The following is a 27,589-nucleotide window of genomic DNA, read 5'->3' on the forward strand; positions in this document are numbered from 1 at the left end:
CAAACCTGACTGTAAGTAAAGTAAGAAGATGTTTTGTTTGGATGCAGCATGTTTACAGAAAACTTCAGTAACTGCTGAAAGAATCAAGACACTGAGAAGTAAAGAAAAACCATATGGAGTCAGTTTAGGGTCACAGAAGATCTGAGCATGCGAAACCACGCTTACACTTATAAATTGGGGCGTTAAAATAATGCACAAATCGTGCCTAAATTTAAAAGTAAAATAACGTGACCTTAATTTGCCTCCACGCTCTGATTGGCTAATGAACAAGGAAGTTGTCGCAGTCCTTTGATGTGGCACAGCAGATCCTGAAAGCTCCACAAGCAGTACACAGCAACAAGCTAGTCCACTGACTGATGGCTTTAATTCTATTTAATGATCAGACAAACATGATGGCTCATATTCACGTGTATGAAGTATGACAGTCATGATTTGCGAAGGTGTTGCAGTTGTGCGAACGCTAAACTGATGTTTTTATCAGACATTAATGCAGCATGTTAGCCGATGGGCTATTAGCATTGCCGTGTTACTGTATGGTGCAGCGTGCAGTTGAGGTGCATACATGCCCTTGTGTGATACTGTGTGATCCTTTATCAGACCACAATAAACACATTTGCTTAAGGTGAACACGTTTAGTGTGGATCTGTGATGCTTCCTGCTGATGTTTAAAGCAGTTTTCAATCATTTCAACACCCGTCTACAAGGCGACAGTTGTCCAGTATTGCTGCAGAATCTCTTACAATGTGATAGATACCAAAGACAGAAATCACGGAAAGCTTGGTCTGAGAAATTGTGGTCATTTATTTAGTTTGCTGCAAAACGAAGACCTGCACATTCACTTTTAGGATGAAGCGTAGCTTTCAGGATCTGCTGTGCCATGTCAAAGGACTGTGATATCTTCTTTGTTCATAAGCCAATCAGAGCATGGAGGCAAATTTGAGTCAAGTTATTTTACTTGTTAATTTAGCCACAATATGTTCATAATTTTAACATCCAAATTTGTATGTGTAAGTATAGTATAGCCCCAATAAGTCTACAGGTACAAATCTGGTTACGCACAAACAGATCTGGTTACACACGCACAGATCTACTGTGACCCTAAATTCACTTTATAAAACCAAACCTCCAATACAACCTGTATAAGTGTTTTAGCTGCAGCAGGATCCATCTGAACAAGACAACATAGTTTACTTTGCCAATATCTAGAAAAAACACTGTGACCGCTGTACAATTTGTGTCTGATGCTGTCCTGTCAGCACAACTATCCAAGAATGTACTGAAAAAGGGAGAGGAACAGTGAGGTCTGGGCAGCGAAGTAGAAGCACAGAAGCAGCCTGAGCCTCACAAGGACCTCATGGACTTTATTTTTTTTACTCAGTGAGAAAAAACTTTTTAGAAAAAAGCAGATGGCGTGATGATTCATAAGAATTTTAACAAAACAGCACTCAGATGAATCCAGCGTAGTGAGGAGCTCAGTATTGTAATAATGTGGAAACACAATGAATTGTTAATGGATTGAAACAGATTCCCTCAAATTGTAAACTACTCAGCTCCTGTTCTTTTTTTACTTTACCCCTTTTCATTCTTTTCAGTCTATTTTGCTTTTCTGAAATTTCATCATCCCTGAAATAAAACAAGATGAGTTTAAGGCATAGAGACTAGATGACACCAAGGTTTAAGTTGACTGATTGCATTTTGAAATGGTGAATGAGTGATTGTGTGCAGAAGATAGAGGCTGATGCTGGAAGTGAAAAAATGGTCCATTGGCTGTCAAATACGTGTTACCGGCTGGAAGCTTTGCTCGATGGTACTTCCAGCAGCGATTCACTTTTTTTTCACCTGATTGTCTTATTCCTCATGATTGATAGTACCCACGAAAAGCAGAAATTGCAATGCATACTAAGCAGTCTGACAGAATGTGAAATAAAATGTCCTCAAAATAATACAAGATAAGCTGTTAAAAAACAATATGAAAAAAACTGCTTCAAACTTTGCATTTGTGGTTTTAGAATAGGCCTATAGCAGACAGCTTGGTCAGCACAACATGTTACATATCTCACTCATACAATCGTGAATTTGATCTGACTTATAAATAGACTTGACTGAAGTGGTTTTACATGTAAGTGCCTTAAATATTTTGTCATTAGGCAGCCATATGACCTGGTCAAAAGGTTCAGTTGGCTATTTAAAATCTCACTGGAAGAACGGGTAAAGACCCTTTACAGTAAAAACACCAACAGTTAAGGAAAACAGGCAGGTGTAAGAAGGTTCTGGAAGCCAGACCAGTGTGGATGAGTCAGTGAAGGGGAAAGGGACATGAGAAAATAGTGGATGAGGCCTTCACACCTGTTCTGTGGGACAGGTTGCATTTAATGACGTTGAACATGCTCTATAAACCTTATTGTTTTATTGTTTGCAATCTAACTATTCTATTATTTTGTTATTCTACCGTGTTGCTTGGTCAAGTCCAACAACTCCATATTTAGTGGATGGATAAATGCTGACTTTACAGTAGATGGATGACCACGGCAAAAATAACGATCAATATTTAATCAAGATTAGCTCAGGTTATAATTGCCACTGTGAGTGTTTGGTGTTTTTAGCTAAATGCTACCAGCACCACAGAGTTGCTAACATGGTAACATGTTGAGCCTCAGGGCTCTATCTTTGCCATTGTATGTGTACAGTATGATTCATCCTGTGATGACCTGATTTCAGCCATCCTGCACCATACTGAGTTTTTTTTTTTATTTCTACTGCACCTCTATGTACATGTGTCATTGCTGGAATTCACTGTGTGCTCCAAATGCAGCAGCGTACTGCTACAGTGTCTATGATGTCCATGAGGCTGTTTGTAACAGAACTGATGCTGTGCAGTAGCTACTGTATGCGCAAGGCTAAGCTTGTGGTACTGTATGTATGTTATAGACTATATACAGTAACATACATACCAATAGAAATTATTTTTAAAACTCTTGGGACTTTTCAACCATCCCAAGCAGTGCTTTGATGATAGCAAGATGAGGTGACGTGAGGTGAGGTGAGGTGGGGTGAGATGAGATAATATAATGTAAGATAATATAGAATCAGGTACAGTATGGCTACTGCATGTTACCTTTTACCACATTGTAGTATTTAAAAACTTATTGTAAAATGTTACAACCTTTGTCTGTCCTGCAGGAACAGCACTGTTCTTAACTCCAAGGTTTTGTCAGTGACTATAAAGCCAACCCCTGTTTCCCTGTCTGCTCCGGTAGTAGTTGAGTTCTCCCACTTGTACAACGTAAGTGAGGCATTACCTTGTGTGTTAAAGCAATCCCAGATGTTGGCTTACAGTGCTCTGTTTCAAAGTTCATGACGTGGTTTTCTTTGTTTTCAATCTATTAGGGCACCACCAACCAGACCTGCATATCGTGGGACGAGAGTGACAGGTAGGACTGAATACTGTACAATACTGTTGATTTGGCATCTGATCATGCATCCACTGTAATTCCTTAGGTCTACAGCTTTTGGCACATTCATGACTTAAAAAACTGTTTATTGTAAATGGGAAATACAATATTGTTTAATGGAAAATACAAATCTTTTTTTAAATTAATTTTAATTTGTGTTTATAATGTTGGTAGTCTATATTTTAACAAGTTTTAATATGAGCTTCAATATAATGGCCCTATTATTATTTTTGCAGTACCACCAACAACGGAGTTTCCATTTAAATACATATTTTTCAAGCATATGGTAAATATAGAGACCTTACTTGTCAGGAATAATAAGTTGATTATAATAATGGTTAATGTAGTTTCAATATTATCTGTAATAGTAATAATGAACAAAATAGTAAAATAAACTTAAGACACTGAAAACATTTAGTGGCATTTAATTCAATTCAATTCAATTTTACTATGGATTGAAAGTAATTGGGTTTGACAACAAATATAACAGAGATTAACATTTATTTCTTGGCATTTACTGGAAAAGCATTTGAACATATGACTGACAAGTCTGTTTGGTTATTGAAACCATTATTAACTTTCAACGTCAGACTCAGAACGTCAGATTTGGTTTTCGTCTGTTCAGATTGGATACAGTTAGTAGGCATAACCCAGCAACCAGAGACCAAAAGAACCTATGTTGACACATATCACCAAAGTAAACTAACCAACTAATTTATGTTGGACAATTTTGCACAATTTCCACACATAAATCTTAAGTAAATATCACAGGGCTTTTTAATTACACTACACTTAATAGCACATGATAGTTTTCATTCAGGTACTGGCATGAGTGTGTGAATGTGAGTGTGAATGGGTGAATAAGAAGTAGTGTTGGACCATTTACCATTTTAAAATAAATAGGTAGACCAGCGGGGTGCTACTGTATGATGAACCGTAACCATGGCCAACACATAAATTTAGTTGGCAAGCAAATGGTCACCAGTTTGATCCCAGTTGATCCAACCTGAATAAGACACGTCACACTACTGTAGCTCTCTGAGCACCTCACTGTTATCCCAGGGGTTGGGACAAATTTCAATGTATCATGACACATGACAAATAAAGAGGAATCTTACCTTAAAGCAGTTAGTGGCATGATAACACTACAACTGGTTCTCTCTTGAAATGGCTGGTTTGGCAAAAAACATGACAAGAGCTCTGCCACAGAGAGATCTGTGGTAACTGGTGCCAACAACAGAAATAAATAAAAAAAATATTTAATTCCTTTTACAACTTTTGTTTCGAAATGTTTATGTAGTTAACCACTGCATGTAGATAATGTAAGCTTTAGACACATTTTACACTAGACATTGAGCTAAACATGGAATGCTTATTTGTAATTATTTCAGTCCATTTGCATAAACACCTGTCCAGTGATACATTAGGGGGATTCCTCGGTGAGGGTATTACAGACACCATATTCCATTTGGAAGTCTCCCCCCGCTGAACAGTGTTTTTAATCTCCACAGTCAGTTTGTCGGTCTGCTGCAAAAGGTGCTGAGTGTGTCAGGGCCAACATGAGCCTGCACTATGGCTACTGCGACACTGATGCAGCATATGGAAAATTAAAAGTGCCGCTCATAGCGTTCCTCCTCCTCAGTTAGTTAGTTAGTTAGTTAGTGTGAAACTAAAAGACACATCATGTAACCAGCAGCTCCATCAATATCGATTTGCTCTTTGCTTTTAAGTGCCCCCTTTGTTTAGAACAAGAAAGTAGTGCAAGCGAGTTATAGTGTGAGCAACGAGTCAAGAAAGAGAGGCAGAACGTTTGGCAACACAGGTTTAGACACATTTGCATTTAGATGGATGTGTACATCTGTGTACGTAGACCTGGAGCAGTGGAAAGAGTGAAATATAAAGACGGTGTTATAGGAAAAGACAAAAGGAAAAATATGGAGAAACTGAAGCGATTTAAATAAGGTGACCTTTAACAACAACATACACAGGAGCTGCTCTATAGTAGCTGATGATTGACTAGATTGTATAAACAGCTATGTTTGGACATTTTTAAACTCCTAAAAGTGGTGCCTGAACTTAGATTGTTACTACAACAATGGCACAGACTGGGTTATAGTCAGAGATTTGCAAGACTTAAAGGTTTAATCGTGTGCCTTTTGCAATTGAGCCTGGCTCAAATGAGAATTCTGTTAAAAGCCTTGGGCAAAAGTCAAACCAAACATCCTCCTGTACACTTACAGCAGAACGTTGAACAGTGTCAAGAAACTTTAGGCATATAACCACCACCGTCAAGTCGCTGAATATAAAACATTCCTGCCCAGGTGACTGTGAAAAGCCAGGGTAGAGGCTATTCAGAGGAGACAGGCAGAGCTTGTATTGTACTGTATATGTATAACATGTGATTTTTACCGATAGTTTATATTTGTCCTTAGCTTGTGGATCAGCTAGTTGTAAGATTCTTGTAACAAGTCTGTGTGAGGTCTATTTTGGTTTTTAAGCCTCTGACTCCAGGGATAATTTGTATTAAATTGACATTAGCTTTTGCTCCAAAGAAAATGTAAATATTAAGCTTAAATAAGCTTAAAGTGAGAATGTGATTATTTCTCAGGAGACAAAGACAAGACAGCTGACCTCTGGATGAAGCTCCTTCTTACATTCCTTTACTATGTTTTGTTACAGTTTAGTGAGACTTACCTCTATTGTCACTACTCATTAAACGCTTGGTATTGGTTTTACGTTGCCTTTTTATATATCTTTGTGTAGGAGGCATTAGGTTCACGGATGGTCAAAGAACAGCAAAGTTGCAATTATTCAAATTCTTTACTGACCAAAGTTTTCTAAAACATCTACTTATTCAGACCATGACTCTTGTGATAAATTACTTATAATACATGCAATTTTATAACATTCATTTTACCTACTGACCTTTAATTGCTAAAATTGAGCTTTTCTCAATACAGTATGAATGCTGTGTTTTAGCTGACATTTAGTTGTTCATGGTAAAACAATGAATGCCGTGTCTAAAGAGGTTGCACTGAAAATGTTTTAAAGGTTTCTGTCATTGTTACCGTGATCACTGCTTCGTTGTCACTAACACTGATGATACAGCGGAAGACACAATGACGAAGACATAGCAAGGACAAAAAATCCAATTTTGTGGGGTTTCGGTGTGGGAGGGTTGCTGTGAAGAGGCATGTATGCAAAATTAAATCTATCTTGGACAGCAGCTATGATTAATGAGTTAATATTTGGGAGAGAAATTGGAATCTGAGGAGACGTCCTTGTCATGTTGATAAGAGCTTTGAAGTAGGCCTTCGCTTGCCTCAGTCTCCTGGAATCAATAAGGCCATCAATATCTTCTGTCTGACTGTCCATCCTGACTCAGACTGGAATTATTACTTTGTTTTGTTTTGTATGTCTTACGTCTGTACTATAAATAGTTGAAGTAAATCTAGTTTGGCATCAGTCTGGCTGGTGACAGTGCCCTTCAATAAAACCAACACAACAGACTCTTTTTTATTATCCGACCTATTCATTCTGAGTTTACCACACCAGCACGGTTTGGTCGTTCTGTCTGAGAGGTAACACATTGGTGTGGGCGATAGAAAACCTGAGTAGTCCAAGTAACAAGGTCAAAAGTTAAAATGCAGAATATTTAGGCCATTTAAAACCTATTACAACTAGTATATTTATTGAAATCCCCATCTGTGCATTGTTAATCAGTGTTTCGGTTCTGCAGGCATGTTACTCAAAAACTTCAGATTTGGGTTGTTGAGTGCAAGAAAAAACAAATCTGCCTCCCGTAACTTCAAACAGTCCCAACACGGCAAATCTGAAGAGAGACTAGACATTTTGTAGCTAATTGCCATAACTAACTATCCTTGCTTGCTGTCTAAGTTAGTTTACAGAGTCGTTGGTGATGTTGAGCAGCTGCCTCATTTCATTAAAGGTGTTGGTGCTCACCACTGTACACTTGAGTTTTTATTAATTACTCTAATGCAATTATACTAGAGGAGGTGAAGTTCAGAAGACAGGGGCGTGTATGTTTACGAGCATGCATGAACAGAAGCTCTCACTGGATCACAGAGAACAAACGCCTGATTATAAAGTGATTATAAAGGTGTTCTGTGGCCCTGTGATGGACAGGTGACCTGTCCAGGGTCTCACGCCTCTGACGGTTGGGATAGGCTCCAGCAGACCTACCACCCTTACCAGGAAACGGCACTACACTACAGAGCCACACAGGCTTAAATCCATGGACAGAAAGTTGATGCTAACGATTTGAGTCTGGGAAAGTCCAAGCCGCTGCATGCCATCATGACTCAGTTACATTTATGGATGTCTCGGTTCAAGCCCTGTATGTATCAGCAACCTCTGGGGTCACTAGCTAGTTGCAAAACCTTTTATTTAGCATGTGTATGGTGAGTAAAACTGAAGGTTAAGTTACATTATGTTTTACTGCACATCTACATCCTGACAAAGGCTGTGCAGGACTTTTATTGCTGAAGGACACACATTTTAACAGAACTCAAACTTGACTTCATCATAGCTGAGATTTCCTGTATGTGTTTACAGTCAGGGATCACACTGCAATTCCCATCATCTAAACTCTCTGAGTCCATGTAAATAGATAGTTAGGGGCACCAGCACTGGTCCAGGACTGTCTGCTGGCGCCTAATAATCAGATTAGGTGATGTGCTTCTGGTCACTCAACTACATGCATATATTTATGAAAACGCAAAAACAAGTATGAAAGTAATTTTACTGCCTGCTCCAGATGTTAACAAAGCTGTACAGTGCATTTGTGGGAGAAGAGTATGTATTCAAGTAGCTCATCAACAACCTTGTCAAAACCTTAAGACGTTATCTTTATGATAGTGTATAAAATATTAGAATATGACAGCAAGTGCAACAATCATGTCAATAATATGATGTAATCCATGGGAAACGCTGAGAGTCTAACCCACACGGCTACAAGATTTGCATCAGTAATTGTCTTATAATTAATTTGATTATTCTCTGTCAGCCTGGAATTCATTCTATAGATTATTCTGAGACACTTTCAAAGAAGCGGCACGTTGAGTGACATTTGAAAGGCTCTCTATTGTCAGCGTCTGACAAATTAATTTGGGTTCCACAGTCAAGTACAAGTTTGAGTCAACACCCATGTGCCGCTCAATCAAGTCGATGCAGATCCGAGTCAATCAAGTGGCTGTGGATCTGGACACACTCCTGCTGACTGTTGCTGCGCGATGCTAATTCATAACACATGGCTGCTTTTTTTTTTTTTTCATCAGTTGGACTCGCTTCCTTCATTTTTATGTGCACTGAGGCAGACTCATTAAGGGCTGGTCTGTGTCAGCAGTCCAGTCAAATGGAGCTTTGCTGTCTAATTGCCAGGGGTGTCAAAATATCAAACACAGCCTTAAACAATCTACAGTACCTAACTAACATTCACCGTAGCTGACTGCTTGTGTTCACAGTGGGACAAGATAACCAGGTACGCCACTTTGTTTATGTACTGCTTTGAGTTTAACCAACGAGAGCATTTCATTTATTTATGCTTCATTTGAGAACAATGTCATGAACTATTATTTTGCTACAACACTTAACTGATGTCCTGACACAGTGTGTCAGGAATATCAGAGCACAGAAAAATGGGGAGAGGGAAGGCTGTACAGGGGAGAGAGGATGCATTACCAGTGCTAGCTTCAGTTTTAATTTGTTTGTTCAAGTGAAAGTTATAAGTTACTTAGTAAGTGAGTATTATGGCAGTGAAGATTTGGACAAAGGTTTGTGGTTTGAACTTGTAGGTGGTGCTTTAGGTCATTTATTATCACAGTTATGACCTATTTTAAACACATTCACACAAAGATTCACTGTAACATTTGTCAACTCAGCTGATTCATCTGTCATCTACAGTAAATGATGTAAATTATAGTTGTTCTCTGCCTAATGAGAGACACTTGTGCAGATCTCCTCACTCACTCATGTGTTTACACAATAGCTGAGCTTAATGGAACAAACAAATAAGCTAAAATCAAGTTTTGGACTTACATCTGTTGGAATGAGAAGATGCAATCCATTTTTGATTTTAGTATTTACAGAATTTATACATATTATCAAAGCTGTAGAAATCCACCTGCCGACTTCATGTCTGGATACTCCACAGCCCCCCTATTATTTAATATTCCTCTACAATACACAATATGTACAGGTATATATAAATAAATAAGAGCAATCAATGGTAACCAGATGGCCAGCATTGGAGCAGCAGTCAACAGAGCCCCATCACAAGCTGTAGTGTAGTTCTTCAGTTGTGTATACAGTATTACAAAGTAGTTTAATAGCTGTTATAATCGATGCAATAGAAGTATAATGAATACTAATATTAAATAATGATTTAGAAATAATAATAATAATAATAATAATAATAATAATAATAATAATAATAATAATAATAATAATAATAATAATAATAATAATAATAATAATAATGTTCTACTGCCGCCGCTGCTGCTGATTCTGCTGTTTGCAGTGCACTGGTATATTGTATCCAGCCACAGACCCGCAGCTCGCCGCCTCACAGCTTCCTCGCCGCCGCGTTCACGTTCGCTCTCTGCGCCTTCGCCTGCAACCGGCGGAGATGTAAATAGGAGTAAAAAGCCGGTGTGGGATTCGAAGCGATTTCTTGTTTCTTCTTTTTTGTCGCGGCTGTCTTTCCATTCACCGTATCGCTTCTTGTGTACGTGTGTGTGTGTTTGTGCGCCGTTGTGCGCTTGTGTGTGCGTGTGTGTGCGCGTGTGTTCTTTCTTCCCCTCGTGTAGCTCCTCTCTGCTGGGATCCTGGTCTGCCAGGGGCTGCAAAGCCGTGCTAGTCGACTCATTCAGAACCAAATGCGTGTGTGACAGACTGTCCACCTTCGCCATTTTAGCGCGGCTAAACCCCGACATGGTAAGTCCCGACTACCTGCCTTGACTCGGTTGACGTTAAAGGTATCAGAGACGGTGTGTGTTTTTTGTGGGGTGTTATGTGAATGCATCAGCTGTTTTCCCCCTAAGGGCGTCATTGTCATTACATATCAACAGATCCTCCCTCTCTCCCTCGTTTCCCTCCCTCCTTCCCTCTCTGTGTGTCTGGACATGCCAAGCCATGCTGCAAAACGAATAAAAAATGCTTTAAGAATATCACTGCAAAGGGAAATGTGCCATATTGTCATAATTAAGAATGGACGGGATTCACCGAGGGGGAGCATTTCGCAGCTAACCTGCCTTAAGCTAACACATCAAACGTGACGTGATGATTTGGATGTAACGTCAAGCATCGGCTGACCGTCACCTGTATGCTCCCACATCCCCACACCCCAACCATCACCTCTCTTTTTGATGTGAGCACTGGGCAGCTGATGTTCATATTTAGCGTCTTTAACATAGGCTATTAGGCTGTCATTGGTGTCTCCATGGTTACCAGGCCCTGTGGAGAGCGTGCTGCATGTCGCCAAGATGGTGTGCACAAAAAAAGGATCAAGACACTGTTTTGAGGAGGCTGTACAGAACACATTCCCTCATACTGTGGCTTCAGTAGGACACAGCAGCCTAGTGTGCGTGTGCGCGCGCGTGTGCACGTGCACGTGAGCGATAATGGAAATGCCTTTAAAAGTCCCTGAGACTCAAATGTGCCCCAGTTTCTTTTGGGGGAGAAAGGCCCGTGTCATTGTGGGGAATTTTCATTCAATGCGATTAGATATTATTAGACTGGAAATTGCCTCTGAAGCAGTTTGTTCACTAGTTGCCCTGGTAACTGCCCGGGCACCGAGGCTTTCTTAAAGACACAGGAGGCAGTGCACGGTCTCGCTGCTGCCTGAGAGGCCTGTGGCACGACAGGCTCGAGCACGCTGTGGATCACGCTACGCCACCACCTCCATTCATTGCGATGCTTCTTTCTCTGTTCGGCATACAGTGGCTCTGGGCCTGATTGAATCAGACGAGCATGTAAATGAAGGCCTGTGCGCTGAAGCTCCCCAGTGTGTTCCTTTGGTGGACACATTAGGAGCATAAGCGCACACAAAGGTGAAAACCATATCTTAGCTCAATTTTAGTCTTTCTGACCATTGTGTTTGTAATTCTGATGTGTTTTTGTGGCTCTCTTGTAATCGATTTTATTTGGTTGTTGGAATTTTTCATGGTCATTTGAACTGGTTGAAATAATTTTGATTGGTTTTGTTCCATTAGAATGGTTTTATGCCATTTGTGATGATCATGTGTTTCTTTTAGTACTTTGTTATGATTATCCAAATGTTTCTGTCCTCTTGGGATCAAGTTTGTTTATGGTCATTGTGCATCTTCTACCAGAGGCTTGTGATTTCACACCACTTCTGGAGTTGTGCCTCACAGGCCAGTTAGAGTGATGACTACAGCTGACTAACAGTTTTGGTGTCTTGTGACACACATCTATTGTGAAGCTGGACACATTTCCTGTGTCTGACTCTACTTTGTCTGTCTTCTTGCTAGCTACTCTATGGCTGTCTCCACCTTCGTAATGTCACTCATGTACAGTAAGGTAAATAATTGGATTCCCAAACCGAATGAAGAGCGATACTGTAACGTTCTAGTTACAGTAGCAGAAAGTCACTGCTGTGTTCTTATGTATCTGACATTAATTCTGGAATTTTGAAGACTTATTATGGATCCAGTCATTGTGAAGTCCTTTGCTACAGCACTGTTGTTCTTCTCCATGCTTGAGCTCAATTCAGCTCAGTTATCTCAGGACGGAGGCTGAGTGGAAGGCTAGGGTCATACACACCTTGACAAGCTGCAAGCTGACAAGCTCAGCAGCTTCACCAGCACAACTGAATGACAGCAGCAGGGGCTTTGAAGGTGTAGTTCAAACATGATATGTGTGCATACAGAGAACAGATTAACAGACAGGCCTGAAAAGATTCCTGTATTTTGTCTAAAGGGTCATTTTATGTATACAGCTACTTTTTATAGAAACATAAACTGAATGTGCTGGAGCTTTCAGTTGATTTAAAGTTGTATAGATGTGAGTAATAAACGTCAGGTACGGGCATCACCCTGAGCTTTAGGAAATATGACATGTCTCAGAAATGACTGGATGGTTTGCTTTTAATTTGACTATTACATGTACTGTAATACAGGATAGACCTTGATGACACTGCTCTGGTGGCATTTGTAGTTTTGATTAAGCAATGGGTTGGATTGTTGTGTGTCTCATGGTTTCCTCTGAGGATGAAATGGATGATTTTTTTGCCTAGTGTTTTTTCAATACATGTACTTCTGTTAGTCAGTGCTAGCAAGGTTACATGTAGGCAAGTACATGAGCAGCCTTTATGGGGTCCCTGCTTCCTGCAACCCGTTCCCAGGTCTTTGTGGACCCGTGTCCACAATTAGCTTCAGCTTTGTTTTGCCAGGAATCGCAGGAAATGCAACCCTGTCTTTCCCTGGTGCTGCCGTCCCTTCCCCCACATTCTCCTATCCCGTGAGACATCCACAGCTACCATGCTAATTATTCCTACTGCAACACACAGTAGCTTGTAAACGGTCCAGCCCCTCTGTCTGCAGCCAGCGTCCTACAGCCTCAGCATTACAAACACCCAGACCTCTTTTCCCCAGTCTTCCCCTACTCCTCTCTTCCTGCTGTCTCTCTCTTCTCTGCCCCTCAGTCATATCATCACACCATTCTTCATGCTGCGATGCTGCATTATACTTCAGCTCTCCCTCTGTGTCTATGTGCTTACTACAGTACATCATTTACTCTCTTGCTTTGTTTCAGCCAACTCTGCTGCAGGTTTTTAACATAATAAAATCCAGTGAGTTCAGCCACTTTCCTAAGACCTGTGCCTGGTTTCCTGCCACTGCTAGACCAGTGTGTTTGTGCTTGTATCATTGTATGGCCTTATTCCTCAGTTTGAATGTACCGTCAGGAGGCTGCAGATGCAGTAACACACTTCTTTGGCCAATCAGCCCCCACTGTAACAGGCAATGCTTGAGTGGGGATGCAGGGCCCTACTGTAGGTCACTGGTGTCAGCACACTTAAAGTCTACTATGTGGACATTTCTGTGTCATCTTTGAATGAGCCCTTAAAATATCTGTGGTAGTCATACAGTACTTCCAATCAGCTGCTGTAAAAGGCTTTAGAAGTAAAGTATGTGTCAATGCTGTTCCTTTTTTTTATTAGGAGATAACCAAATCAGATTTTTATTTAAATCCAAAAAACATTATTGAGTTAATAAAAACACAAATGTTTATTCATCCATTTATACTTTATCCTAACCTCCTTTGCGAGTCACACAAGTGCTTCAGACACTTCCAGCTGTCACTGGAAAATGGGCAGAGTACGTTATGGACTAGTCACAATCTCACCACAAAAGCAACATGTACAAATACTGTAGACACGCATTTATTCTTATAGTCATGAAGAGGTTGGAATCCCCAAAGGCATACACAGGTGTGGGGAGAATATGCAAATTCCATGAACATCTTAGAAACAGTCCATCCTGAATGTAAGTAGGTTTTGAATTTGTGAAAAATGTTTCTTTGCCAGTAGATCATCTGTGGCTGAGACACATCAGTCACAGCAATGTTGACGATTTTTGTTTTGTTTACTGAATATAATGTAAGAGAACTTCTTTGGCTTTTTTTGAAGGTCATGTTTAGGATTGTTTCAGGGGAAAGATCGGTTCCCTCCCAGAAGAGCAGACGTTGGATTGGCTCAGTCATCATAGCCTTTTTCTTCCTTTCTGTCTTCCTCTCGTGACTGAATGCTAAGCCAGTATACAGTATACCTTTGTCCACAAGACCAACCCACTGAACACTTGCAGAAAGTATAATTTCGAAGTATAATTAGCCCAGTATAATTAAGCTGTGTTCACTATAAATACCTATAAGTGAACTGTGTGTATTCACTCCTTCAGATATGGATTTATTGCAGCCATGACTCATTCTGAATCATTTTATTAGCTTGATAAATCTATTATTTGCACTTGCATTCATATATTCATTATATTGATGTGCATTTACAAAAAACAAAAAGTATTTCTCATTCTAGGGCAGCACGGTGGTGCCTTTCTGTGTGGAGTTTGCACTTTCTCCCTGTGTTTGCGTGGGTTCTCTCCGGGTTCTCCGGCTTCCTCCCACAGTCCAAAGACGTGCATTAGGTTGATTGGCTTCTCTCCATTGCCAGTGAGTGTGTGTGTGAATGGTTGTCTGTCTGTGTGTTGCCCTGCGATGGGCTGGCGACCTGTCCAGGGTGTACCCCGCCTCCCACCCATAGCCAGCTGGGAGAGGCTCCAGCACCCCCGCGACCCCGCATATGGGACTCAGCGGTAGGGAAAATAGATGCATGGATGGATTTCTCATTCTCACTTGGTTTCCAATTAGTAAGCTTTTCTTAGATTTCTCATTTGGGTTAGTAGTTTTGTCATTCAGTCTAACCCACCTGTTTTATAGCTTTCACATATTTTTACGTACATTCCATGAGTTGCCGTCTCTGTGCATGTGGAACATAGTTTGGTCACTGTAGGAAGATGGTAATACGGTACTCTCATTTGGACGCAGTGTGTGACTTTCTAGCTGAGCTCTGTCACTGGTTGAGGTGAGAGTAAAAGCCTGTCTGTCTAAGCAGACACCTTTCCATTTTGCTGCACTGAGTATCGCTGTTGTTTTTTTTCTCCTTCTCCTTTCACTTTTAGAGCAGGAACTCGCTGCACTGCAGATTAATCAGAGGGATTTAATTAACTTGGCTCTGGCACACACACAACCTGGAGACAAGACAGACTATAAACTCAGCCAATTATCTCTTACTACAGAGGGGTAATGGGGGGGGGGCTCCCTATTGTCCTGGTGCTCTCATGACCACCCACCCTCACCAACCACAAAGCTTATTTCATTAAATTGCCCTTTTAGTTCACCTTCACCATCATCTGCACTGAACACCAAACACAGCAATAATGTACCAACTAACATTTTTAGTAATAGAAGCGCTGCTGCTTCTCTAGGCCAGCTAAAAATAACAAAAACATCTCAGCCACTATTAGATACTTGATAGGTACAATGTTCTTTTCCAACAAGTATTTTAAGACTAAAGTAGTAAAGAATAATCTAATTTATCCATTTTGAATAGCAATACGCTAATTGTAAATGATGGGGATCCAAATGTTGTTGTTTCTTTATAGTACGTGCTGTAGTTGCTGTAGCTGCTGTGTTTTTTTTTAGTTTCAAGCAAGTTCAATACAAATGGTGCAATGTACCAAGTGACAACAAACAACATGGCAGAAGTTAATGTTGACACCCTCACTCGCTATTGTAGTACTAGACCACACATAAAAAACACAAAACAATATAAAGCCACATTAAAAGAAAAACACACTAAAACCAGGGGAAATGATAGCAGTGATTTAAAGCAAGTTTGTTGGTTTGTGGACATTTTGAGAAAGCCACAAATGTGTTAGTCGTCACTCCAGGTCAGGTGCCTGGTGCCAGATGTTTGCAGGAAGAGGTGTGGAGTGATGATGGAGAGGTGTGAGGCTGGTTGTGGAGGTATGCTGCACTACTAACTTACACTGACCCCATGGTCAAGGATGATGTCACAGAAGAAGTGAGAGGAAAGGTCAGCAGCATTAAGGTGAAAATGCAGTACTTCAGGCTACAGTAGGTAATGGTGGTTGGTCACCTGTTGCATTTCCACATTAAACATCACTTGAGTTTTTGAAATTATATTTAAAAAGTTTACTTTATCAATTCTATTTAAAATTGTGGAATGACATATAAAACACGTTAACGTTTTAATTATTATTGTAAAACATTTTCTTTGACTCTAATGCTTGCTAATTTCTTGCTAATTTTCTTGCTTGCTAATGCTATTTATATACACTATATATAAACACAAGCAGTGCAAACATAAACACACTGCCTTCAACAACACCCAACCTGCATGCGGTGGCTGCTGCTGCCGTGTCACAGTAGTTGCCATGGCAACAGAGACCACTCTGCTGTAACACAGTGATGGTGTTTATGGTATTTAGTGGTTACCTTTCAAGACTGGAAGCCTTTTATGTGCCATCACCTACAGTGTCATGTGCATTATTATCTGACGTTTACCTGGATGCTTTATTGTGCATGTGAGTTTCAGTTTCTGCTCTTTTATTCATGTGTCACCTTGAAATTACCTTCCACTGCAGCTGTGGCCACAACACAAGCCAGTCTGTCTTGCTGCGTGTGTTCTTCATTTTGCAGTCGGAGGGAATCTCTTCTGACTTCACAACTCCCTGAGGCACGCTGGTTTTCCTTTGGTGTGTGGGTGTGTGGAGTCATCCTGCTAACCTTTACGACTCCATAAACACTTATCTGTTCAGCCATCCAACTGGGGCTGCGTTTCCAAACATACTGACTTCAGTCATGTGTGTGTGAGGCAGATCATCAGTTGTCCACGGTGGGCGAGCAAAGGGCAGCATTCTGTGTTGTCCAAAGAATGAGGTTTTAATTGAAGTTGACAAACTTTTGCTGGATAAGAACTTAGTGATTGGTGGTTTTGTGAGAGTTACAGCATAGAAAAGATATTCCAGCATCATTACTGGATATGCTTTCAGATATAATAGTTTACACATCTGAACCTCAAACAAATTATTTAACAAGTGGTGACATTGACCAGAAGACTGTGGAAAACAACTGTGGTGATAACAGATTAATGTAAAGACCCAAATCCCACGGGGGGGAAGACAGATTGTACCACACATTCGGTGCTATTATTATTATAATTAAATGGTAAATGGTCTGCACTAATCAAGTTTTTAAGCAGCCTAACATGACACATAGGAAGCAACTTGGGGTTCAGTGTCCTGACAGGAAACCGTTCTGTCCTGTTCTGCACCAACAGCACCACTGTTCGTGTAGTTCAGGAACCATGGACTAACAAACAGAGCTCAGATGTGGATTCACAGCTGCAGGTTTTACCAGGAAATTGAGGCGTTTAATGTTGTATTTCATTAACATTGTGTGCTTTCTTTAAGGTAATGCACCTCCAGTGTACTGCAGGTAGCCCAACGTCCTTGCTGCAATTTCCTTGATTTAATTAAGATATTTATTTACAGATTAAACGCAATAACAGATGGAAATTGGATATCGAACTTCATGATTAACCTTCTGAATTCGTTTCAGTACAGGCATGTTGATTTAGTGTCTCGCTCTGAAGTGAAACTAATTAACATCCTGATTTTTGTTTTTTAATTGCTAGAACAGTAAGTAACAGGACGAGTGCAACATAACAGAAAAAAAAACTTCTTGGACTTTAAATACAGTATGTGTAAAAAACACTTGAGCTGCTGTTCTCTGGGAACTTCAGCAAGTCTGAAGCAATGGTACGGAAAATCTAGCCCAATGCATTTGAGTCATGGATGAGCAGTTTAGGAGGTGAGCTCTTAAATGGAGTCACAGGGGATTTTTCTGTTCCTGTATATATTGACAGCTCCTGTCAGAGTCAGTAAACGCCACACATGTTCAGTGCCATGCCGGTGGTTTTTGATGAGCTTGTGTAATTAGCTGAATCAGGCTGCTAATAAATTTGGTCAGCTCACAAAAAAGCTTTTACTTCAATGTGGGGAAACCTGCAGTGGAACAAGTACTGTTCCACACTTACATTCTGTCCTCTCTTTTTTTTTCCTTCTTCAGAACATGGATAAGACGCAGCTCCCGTCTGTGACGCTAATTGTTGGCTGTGGAGTGTCTTCGCTGACATTGTTGCTGCTCATCATCATCTATGTGTCAGTCTGGAGGTGAGATAATAGAGCTTTCATCAGAAACAAAGGCACTGGGCTGTGATTAATGTGAGGCAGAAGCTTAACTAACCAAATGTCTTCTAGTTGCCAACATGAAGGAGATGGCAGCAGTGAAGGTTAGAAATGAAACATCGGAGGTCAGAGTCCACCGTTGGTGGCTCTTCACCTTTTTGGGAACAAGCTCAGATCAGTCGACATGGTCATTGTTCTCTTTTCAGGAAAGCTTATCGATGTGTCTGCAACTACAAACAAAAAGGTTAAAGCAGTTAATTACATTTGCAACTGCTACAAAATGGAGTCATTAAGATGGTCCTTTGACACAAATTTCAACTGACATCTATTGAACACATAGGACTGAATCTCATTGTAGGACTGATCTCATCACAATGTTGAGACACAGTACAGAGAAGAGGTTTAACATCTGGTTGAATGGTATGGGACAAGGCCTTGGTTTGGAACACCACCAAACCAAGGAGATCATTGTGCGCTGCAGCACAGCAAAGAAAGCAACACCACCCTCCCTCTACATAAAAGGTGAGGAGGTTGGGAGAGTTATCTGTGTCAAATTCCTGGATATGTGCATAACAAAGGACTTGAAGTGAACCATTAACACCTCCCACTTAGTAAAGTAAGCTCAGTAGGCTCTTCTTCAGTTCAGAAGGGCCACCAAGGTACCATCTCAGCTTCTAGTAAACTTCTACAGGAGCACTATAGAGAGCATTCTCAGCCAGTGCATCACAGGGTGGTACACCAGCTGCACTTGCGGATCGAAAAGACCTGGCCCAGGTAGTTAAGGCTAAGGTTATGTATGTATGTATGTATGTATGTATGTATGTATGTATGTATGTATGTATGTATGTATGTATGTATGAGTATATTTTATTATATAGACTGTATTATTGTCTTTGTCATCTTTTTTAATATAATCTCTCATATAACTACAATTAGAAATATTGGGTGCAGGCACATATGTAATTTCTGAAGCAGGGTAAAGTATTGACCTTGAAGATGTGCTGTGTTAAACTAACCATTTTACGAAAACAGTAGTTAACTTCAATTCACTCATTACTAGCCTGATGGATTCACTTCATCTCATCTGGTTCCAAACCTTAGAGTCACTGCGTACATTTCCAATCAATCCAGTCGTTTAAATTTCACCACCTGAAGGAGCATTCCTATTCTTTAAATTGGTTCTGCCAGTACTAATATACAGTTTTTTAAATGTATTTTTGGTGTCCAAGATCTTTTTGCCTTGCTAGTGTTAAAATTTTACTCCTATAGCTCCTACCTCTAGCTGAAAATCTTGTATAAATTACATCATCATGAGGTGTTTTTCAAATCCAGGTCCAACTGGGTTTTTTTTGCCAATGACCATTCGGATCCAATAAATAAATAAATTCAGACAGATGCACTGAAATAAAAGCTGTAATTTAATTAATAATAAACGTCATTGATAATATTATGACATCGTTAATACATTATTAATAATAAATGTAATTTTCTAGAGCCTTTTGTTCTGAATAATAAAGGTCCGGATTTAAAAATAGTAAATGTTTAAGCATAAAACGGAGACAAATCTAGAGCGACCTTTTGTATATATATAACACCGCGTTAACCAAGCTGCTCAGTGAATGGATGTTAACAACTTGCTGTCAGCCAGGTTTGTTATTTTAACCATCGAATGAAGCGCTAGAGGAGTGTTGGAGAAAAATGAGAACAGAATTATTTGTACACCTCTGCGTGCTATGGACAAGTCCAAGGCCACTTGAGTTTAACTCATACTTCTTGAAGTCAGCCACCACAGGTTTTTGTTTCATCTGAGAAAAGGCTTCAGACTGAAGCCCTGCTGACCACAGCAGGGCTTAGTCTGTTGGTGTATTAACAACTGTTGTTTTTTTCCATTTCCCTGCAGGTATATTCGCTCCGAGCGCTCAGTCATCCTCATTAACTTCTGCCTGTCTATCATCTCCTCCAATGCCCTTATTCTCATCGGGCAGACGCAGACTCGTAATAAGGTAAGAACCCGTCTGAATCGCAGATATTTGGTGACACTAATGTTTCTGCTTGACTTGTCTCCTCATAATTTTATGTGCTTTCAGGTCTTGTGCACGCTGATCGCTGCGTTCCTTCACTTTTTCTTCCTGTCCTCGTTCTGCTGGGTTCTGACGGAGGCGTGGCAGTCGTACATGGCGGTGACGGGCCGCCTCAGGAATCGCATCATACGCAAACGTTTCCTGTGTCTCGGCTGGGGTGGGCTTTCTGTCAGCTGTTTATCTCACAAGTCATTCATACTGCCGCTGTCAACCCTCTTTTGTTAATGCTTAATGTGATATCGCTCCCAGGTCTCCCCGCACTGGTCGTGGCTATCTCAGTGGGATTCACCAAGGCAAAGGGATATGGAACGCCAAGCTAGTAAGGCTGTCTTTCTACCCATCCACCATGTATGGAGCCTTCTCTTAGTTTTTGTGGTTACAGCATAATTAACTTGACTTTCTCTTTGTCTCATCTGTCTTCTGCATCGTCCTCAACGCATGTGCTCTTCTACCTTTAATTCATTCTGTGCCTCCTCTTCATACATCTTTGTTCACATACACATCCTTTTCCCCCGACCTCACCTCCATCATCTTCATGTCTAATCATCCCTCTATGTCTGTATTTACCTACTCTTCTATTTTAGCTGCTGGCTGTCTCTGGAAGGAGGGCTTCTTTATGCATTTGTTGGACCAGCTGCAGCCGTCGTCTTGGTATTTCCTATTTAAGTCTCTTTAGCTCTGTTGCGTTGGCTTGCTTCTATCTATGCATGTACAGTGTTTCTATTACTAATAATCTTAATGGCATAAGTAAGATCACTCATGATGACATACTGTAGTAGATCCTTAATGTGGTTTAAGAGAAGACCCTTTTGTTTTTTTAAAGAGAAAGTTATTTTTTGAGCTGTCTGTCAGCAGATGCTCTGGTGAGGCGTTCAGGGACTCTAGAGCGTGTAATCAGAAGAGGTTTTCAGATACAGTTTATGTTTATGTGTTTGTGTTTATTTAGCAACACACAAACCAGAAAACAAAGCCAAGCTTTCACTGCCTTTATACGTTATTCAGACTGTTTTGGTCAGATCTGATTATTTTATGTTTATTATTCACATTCCTGTTTAAAATGTATCCAGCATTGATATAAAAACCATTGTGGTTCTTTCCTGGCTGCACTTATTTAAACAAGGCTGTGAGCTGCAGTTTTCTGCTATTCGCCACCCAGTGCTTCTCTTCTCGCCATATAAGGGAACCATTTGTTTATTCATGTAACTTTTCTAATAAGCTGCTTTACAGCTATACAGCTGCTCCAGTTGGCAGCCATATTTCAGGTGCAAAGATGTCTTCACTGTCTTTGGTGAATGGTCAGTGCATTAAAATAAAAAAAAAATTTAACACAAACTTTCTATAGTGTTTTAGGAATCCACCCTTTCACCTACATGTATGTGGACTTCTTCATGATTTTGCCTCTAAATATAAACCTAAATGCAGTGTGTGTGTGTGTGTGTGTGTGTGTGTGTGTGTGTGTGTGTGTGTGTGTGTGTGCACGCGTGTGTGTGTGTGTATGTGTGTGTGTGTGTCCTGTCATCTATTCTAGACATCATTGCCGCTCATCGTCAGCACAGTGCTGGTTGTTTTGAAGTGTCAGTTGCCGCTGTCTTTGCTCTGCTTTAATCCTGTGCCTCTTCTCTTTGGCAGGTTAACATGGTTATTGGGATTCTCGTTTTTAACAAACTGGTGTCCAAAGACGGGATTACTGATATGAAACTAAAGGAGAGGGCGGGGTATGCCTTATACAACACATTCATTTTTCACAGTGACCTATAACCAGTCTGATGGCTTAGATGGTGGTGGGACTAGCAGGGGTTTATCCCCTATGCTATGTTTCCTAGGTTTGACCGATTGGCTCAAGATGAGACACCAAGTGTAAACAGCAACACAAATATGTCACATAACGAAACCTTTTGTATGGTGTCTGCTTCTAACAAGGGGCTTGACAGGAAAATTTTGAAAGAACAAGCAAGATGTGGGGGAGGTCTGTCTGGTTATTGGTCCTGCACATACTGAGCAATATGCTGACTCATCACATTCCTTTCTATTAAGTTTCAAACGTGTTACATTTTCCTCCAGCTGCTCTTTGTTCAAAGGTGTTGCTATTCTGTAAATCCATCTGTCTTTTTTTCTGCGCTTTGTTTTTTTTTAAATAAAGGGGCGCAGGGCAAGACCTTGTTAATTAAATTCAAAGAATGTATGGTTTATCCAAACCTCTCACCATCTCTTCTGTTGTTTCAAAGTAACTGCTGAGACTGTGGAACGTGGTGATAGTTCTGACAGAGCACTTTGCTAAATGTCCTGCTATTGTTACTAAAAGAACAGATATAAGAAGCTAAAGAAGTGCAAGCCAAGCAGTAAACATGTCTAATTTTCCCCAAACGAGTTTGCTGCTACAGAACACACGCTACACGTCAGTGGCTGTGTAAGACTGTATGATCCATGATTCTAGAGATTGTCTTCAAGCTCCTGAGGCAGGCAGTGTTTAATGTTTGGTGGCAAAAATGGGCTTGTGGGGTGTTCCCAGCATGCAGTAGTCAGTATCTCTCAAATGTGATCCAGGAAAGGTACAGTGCTGAACAACAGGATTACGCCCACGGTCAATGCCTAGTGATGCACATGGCGAGCAAATGCTAGCCCGTACAGTCCAATTCAACAGACAAGCTACCTTTGGTCAAGGTGTTAATGATGGCTCTAGTAGAAAGGTCAGTGTGTTGTGTCTGGGCGTGCATAGACATAGACAGGCAGGCCCCTTGCCAAAAGAGACAACAATAGGCAAGTACGTTTCACAAGATGGTCCCTGCTTTAATCACCGATAGTCCTGTTTTCATCCCATTGATGTGTGTGCGTCGCTTTCCTGGGGAGTGCGTGGCACCAGGATGCACTATAAGAACAAAGCAAGCAATATTCTGCTGGGAGGCCTTGAGTAGGCCTTAAGTACTGTAGATTTTAGAGACTTGTGTTATATGTGATAGTTAATAAAATTCACAACCAAAACATGAAGACCTGTTGAGGGATAGCGGAGATGAGCCAATTAACTATGAGGGTTCCCCACCATGTACACACCTGCAGGAAATGCAGCTGCCAGGCTGCCAGCAGGTGAACCTGCTGAAACGTTGGCAAAAAAACAGTCTGCTGTCAAACTTTCCTCCACAATAGTCCAGAGATGGCCTTGTGCTGCTAAGACCAGCTTCTCTATGTGGTAACTATTGCCCTGTTTCCCTTTATCCTGCAGGCAGTTTTGTCTCCATTGACATTGTCAGTGTATTCAAATGTTACTTTCTTTTTCTCTCTCTCTGTTTCTCTTTCTCTCTGAAAATGTTTGCTTTATTTAATGATCTCACTGTTGAACTGTACTTGTTTTTTGATGTCTGAAATGTCATGTTTGAGTTGGCAAAAAATCCCCTCTCTCTCACTCAGGGCTTTTCAAACAGGAACCCTTCAGTGTCAGAAGCCCCCTCCCATGTCAGCAGTGATTGGGTAAAAGCTAACTGCCCACTTCGCTCTCTCTTCGCCTGTCTGGCTACCAGCCCTAGCAGTCCTGCTGAATTCCTTTAGCAAGCACATCTGATTGGCTTACTATTACTTCCTGCCTATAACCTCACTTTTTTACTAATGATTTTTATAATTATGCAACTTCCTCTTAGCGGGATAGAACATTAGAACGCATTTAGGTTCTCACTGTTTCTAGATGCTTATAGAGAAGCTTGTGAGAGAGTAATTAGAGTAATACTAATATGTATCACATATGGACATTTGTTCAGGCTTAGTGTGATTATTGCTATTGCATCTGTATGTGTATTCTGAGTGATTTGCCTATTTGAGATGCATTCTCTTCATAATGCAATAGCTTACATTAGGATGATATATATTTTTTGTAATTTACATGACATATGTTCCCTACTTGACAATGATACAGTAGACACAAGTTTGTCAATTCAAGCATTAAGATGTTGCCAACACAGGATGGCCACAACTGGGAAAAAACCTTGGGGGAATATAACAGATGAGAACCTGGTATATTATAATGAAAGATAATATTTTAAATGGTTAGGTTTTTGACACACTTGCACAGCAGAAACATACACAACTTCAGAGTTGCCTCTCTGATCCTGAACCTCTAGAAATACTGTTAGTACTTTTTAATACCACTCCCTAATGCAGCATACTTTTAGCAGCTACATTGCACTATTAATTCAAATTGAATTTCTTCTATTATGCAATTTTTAATCCAGGCATCTTAAGGCTACGAAAATCGATTCCCTCAGCTCCCCGGCTTTAATTGTTGCTGAGCATTAGGGCATACGGTAACAGATCAGTTTATTGCTTGTCAGTATAGGCTTTGTCAGTTCACAGCGGTGGAGAGCTATGCAGTTAAAAACAGAGGCTGGGACGCTCTGAGGGTAGGAAGTGGGTAGAATGTAATCATACTGGGAAACAGTTTTTCGTATATACCGGTTAAAATGTCTATAGATGGTGAACAAAATATGTCATTTTGGGCATTCAGTTGCATCACACTGGGCACTAGATATAATCACATCTATATAGAAAATAACCCTGAAATGCTGATACTAAAAAAACAGATTTAAAATGTGGTAAATCAAGCTGTACATGGAACCTTAAAGATATCCAAAGTAGTCTTGGTGAAAGTGACTGGAGTTTGGGAGCTATTTTATGTGGAAAATAAAAACATTTATGACTATAAAACTATAAGAAAGAGATTTATTACAGATGTTGTTTATGATATGTCTGTTATTGTTTTTTTCTTATTCTCAAAGGTCACAAACTTTAACCAAGTGCTGTGAGGCCACATAATCAGTTTTGTATGAGTAGCAATGGCTGGTGCTTCTATTAGTGATGACCAGGGGTAAAGAAGCAGGAGGTAGTCCTGTGAAATGTATGAGATCAGCTATAGATGGTTGTGTGATAGGATACAGATCTGAAATAATGAGAACTCAAAGTGAAGTAGCACATCATCAAAACACATCATGGGTGAACTGAAATATCCAACAATGATTAGGTCCTGGCCTCATCCTCCCTGTCCCCAGAGTTTCCCACAGGTCACATGAACACATCCCACACTGCGATCTAGACTGTAGCCCTGAGAGAGAGATGAAGCGAGAACACTGTACCTTACTGTGTGTGTGTGTGTGTGTGTGTGTGTGTGTGTGTGTGTGTGTGTGTGTGTGTGTGTGTGTGTGTGTGTGTGTGTGTGTGTGTGTGTGTGTGTGTGTGTGTGAGTGAGTGAGTGAGTGTCTGTGCGTGCCCATGTGCACACCGCATCTGTGCAAGTTTGCGTGCTGGTGCATTTGTATCTGTTTGTGTATGTTACAGCGTGTTAATTTGACTTTGCAGTCAGATGACAGTGCCACTGTACAATATGACGCTCAAATGTGCCAAGTGCGGAGTTATCTCTTCGGCTGACGTTTCCACCACAGCTACCAGTAACGCCATGTTAGTCCCGCTAATTATTTTTTCCTTAACTCTCCTTGCCTCTGTTCTCTCCTCTGCTACACCTCCTCCCTCCTTCCTCTCTTGATTGGCTCTCTTTCCGTTTTCCCTTTTTTCATTTTTACCTTCTTCTTGATATCCTGGCAGGGAGGATTTCACTCAGTATGAAAGGCTCCTGAAGCTCATGTGCTGTTCCTGAAACCAAACCGTGTGCTAGTTATTATTGTGTAAATAATTATGAGTGGGAGTGTCTGTGTGTTTGTCATCAGAGTCACAAAGCTGATTAGTACAGATGTTGAGTAGGGTCTGGCTATGCTAGGCTAGGACATTTAGGTTTTTTGTTTATCCCAGTTTGTGGGTTGCTGTGGGTGCCCAGATGGATCATTTCCCCATTAGTTTCAACCTGGACCTTTATTTTCTAATTGAGTCTGATCGCTGTGAGGTGATTTCATTACGTTGTATAGGTCTGAGCACTGCTTTCTGCAATAAACCACAGCCTCTATAACTACTTATAACTACTTCATACTATTGCCCTGAGGTGCAATTTCAAATTTGTTTCGGTTCATTCGAAAAATAAGTCTTCAATGATTTTTAGTGAAAAGAAAAAAACAGCAACTATTTTATAATACACCTATCTCTCAATGTAATAGTCACTATTAAACCAGTTTTATCGTTTTCTTATAGAATATTTGGAATGAATAAAATCATTCCAGTAGATCATTGGATTGGATTATCAGGCCTCATCATGGTCCTCACGGTAGCCTCTGCTGTAAATACAAGCTTTAATTAGTATTGTATTGATTTGTTTGTGTGTGGCCTGGCCAACATCGATGAATCTACAACATATATCTGTTGGCTCTTGCATGACTTAACTGTCGGCGGTGTTGACATGTTTCACTGGTTTGTAAGTGAAGTACAAAAGAATGATGGTGAATTGTGGCTAATATGCTGACATGTTTTCAGTTTGTATTCACTGAAGGCATCACATACACGGCTGCACTAGTTTTAATTTAATGTGTGAGTTGTGTGGGCCTCCAATTAAGGTTTGCTGCGCCACTGAAAGGGCTTAAGGACCAGAGACACCTGCAGATGAAAAACAAGGTCCTGACTGAAAATAACTGGAAGTGAAGGACTGACGTGTTTTTTTTCTTTTATATTGTGTGTTAGCAAATATAACTTACCAATTTCACACTAAAGCTATCACAGAGTACCAAATTCCGAATGTGATTATTTCAAATTATGGCCAACATCAGCAAACACAAACATTTGTCTCTCCCAGTGTAATACCAGAGGTGGAATAAGTACTGTGTTACTGTATTAGTGTAAAGCCTCGTGTGCTTGACACAATTGTATTATATGCAGACTCAGTGACATGTTAAATTTTCCATTTTGTCCTGTTTGTAGTAAAAAGCTAATTGTTAGTGTTAGCGTTGAATGTCTGCTGGTGATTAATAGCGACTGCATCATTAGAGCATCATTGGTGCTGCCTTGCAATTAGTTGCATTATTATTGTACATTAATTCTAATAACAAACTGGCTTTTGAAGTAAACAGCAAGTAAACTGCTCCTAAAAAAAAATTCATAAATTCATTATCTCTGGCCCTGGTTTGATGATAATTTTAGTTTTCTATTTGCCTCTATTTGCCTATTGAAAATATACCACGAATTTGAACTAATTCTATTAATTTTGGATTGATTTTATTTTAAAGTCCCACTTGAGTCCCACACTGAGATTCAAAATCAAAACAAGGGAGCTGTAGCATTGACCAGGGACTCACATGTCTCCAGACTCTTTCTCTCTCCGTCTCTTTCCTTCTGC

General features: G+C 40.3%; 1 protein-coding gene across 10 annotated transcripts in view; it reads left to right on the forward strand.

The window, feature by feature from the left end:
* The window catches only part of adgrb1a (adhesion G protein-coupled receptor B1a), a 105,342-nt gene that overhangs the window by 69,415 nt on the left and 8,338 nt on the right, over positions 1–27,589 (forward strand). For 6 of the 10 annotated variants that reach the window (XM_029127956.3, XM_029127948.2, XM_029127949.2 and 3 more), the window contains 11 exons: positions 3,181–3,283; positions 3,388–3,431; positions 10,280–10,406; positions 18,138–18,241; positions 20,157–20,259; positions 20,344–20,494; positions 20,587–20,656; positions 20,922–20,988; positions 21,967–22,052; positions 23,740–23,799; positions 25,675–25,773. In XM_029127956.3, coding sequence (XP_028983789.1) covers positions 3,181–3,283; positions 3,388–3,431; positions 10,280–10,406; positions 18,138–18,241; positions 20,157–20,259; positions 20,344–20,494; positions 20,587–20,656; positions 20,922–20,988; positions 21,967–22,052; positions 23,740–23,799; positions 25,675–25,773 — 1,014 coding nt within the window. The remainder of the gene's footprint in view (positions 1–3,180; positions 3,284–3,387; positions 3,432–10,279; positions 10,407–18,137; positions 18,242–20,156; positions 20,260–20,343; positions 20,495–20,586; positions 20,657–20,921; positions 20,989–21,966; positions 22,053–23,739; positions 23,800–25,674; positions 25,774–27,589) is intronic. The other 4 variants (XM_029127952.3, XM_029127954.3, XM_029127951.2 and 1 more) reach the window with 3 other exon arrangements.

Source organism: Betta splendens, chromosome 16 (assembly GCF_900634795.4).
Source record: "Betta splendens chromosome 16, fBetSpl5.4, whole genome shotgun sequence".
NCBI lineage: Eukaryota > Metazoa > Chordata > Actinopteri > Anabantiformes > Osphronemidae > Betta > Betta splendens.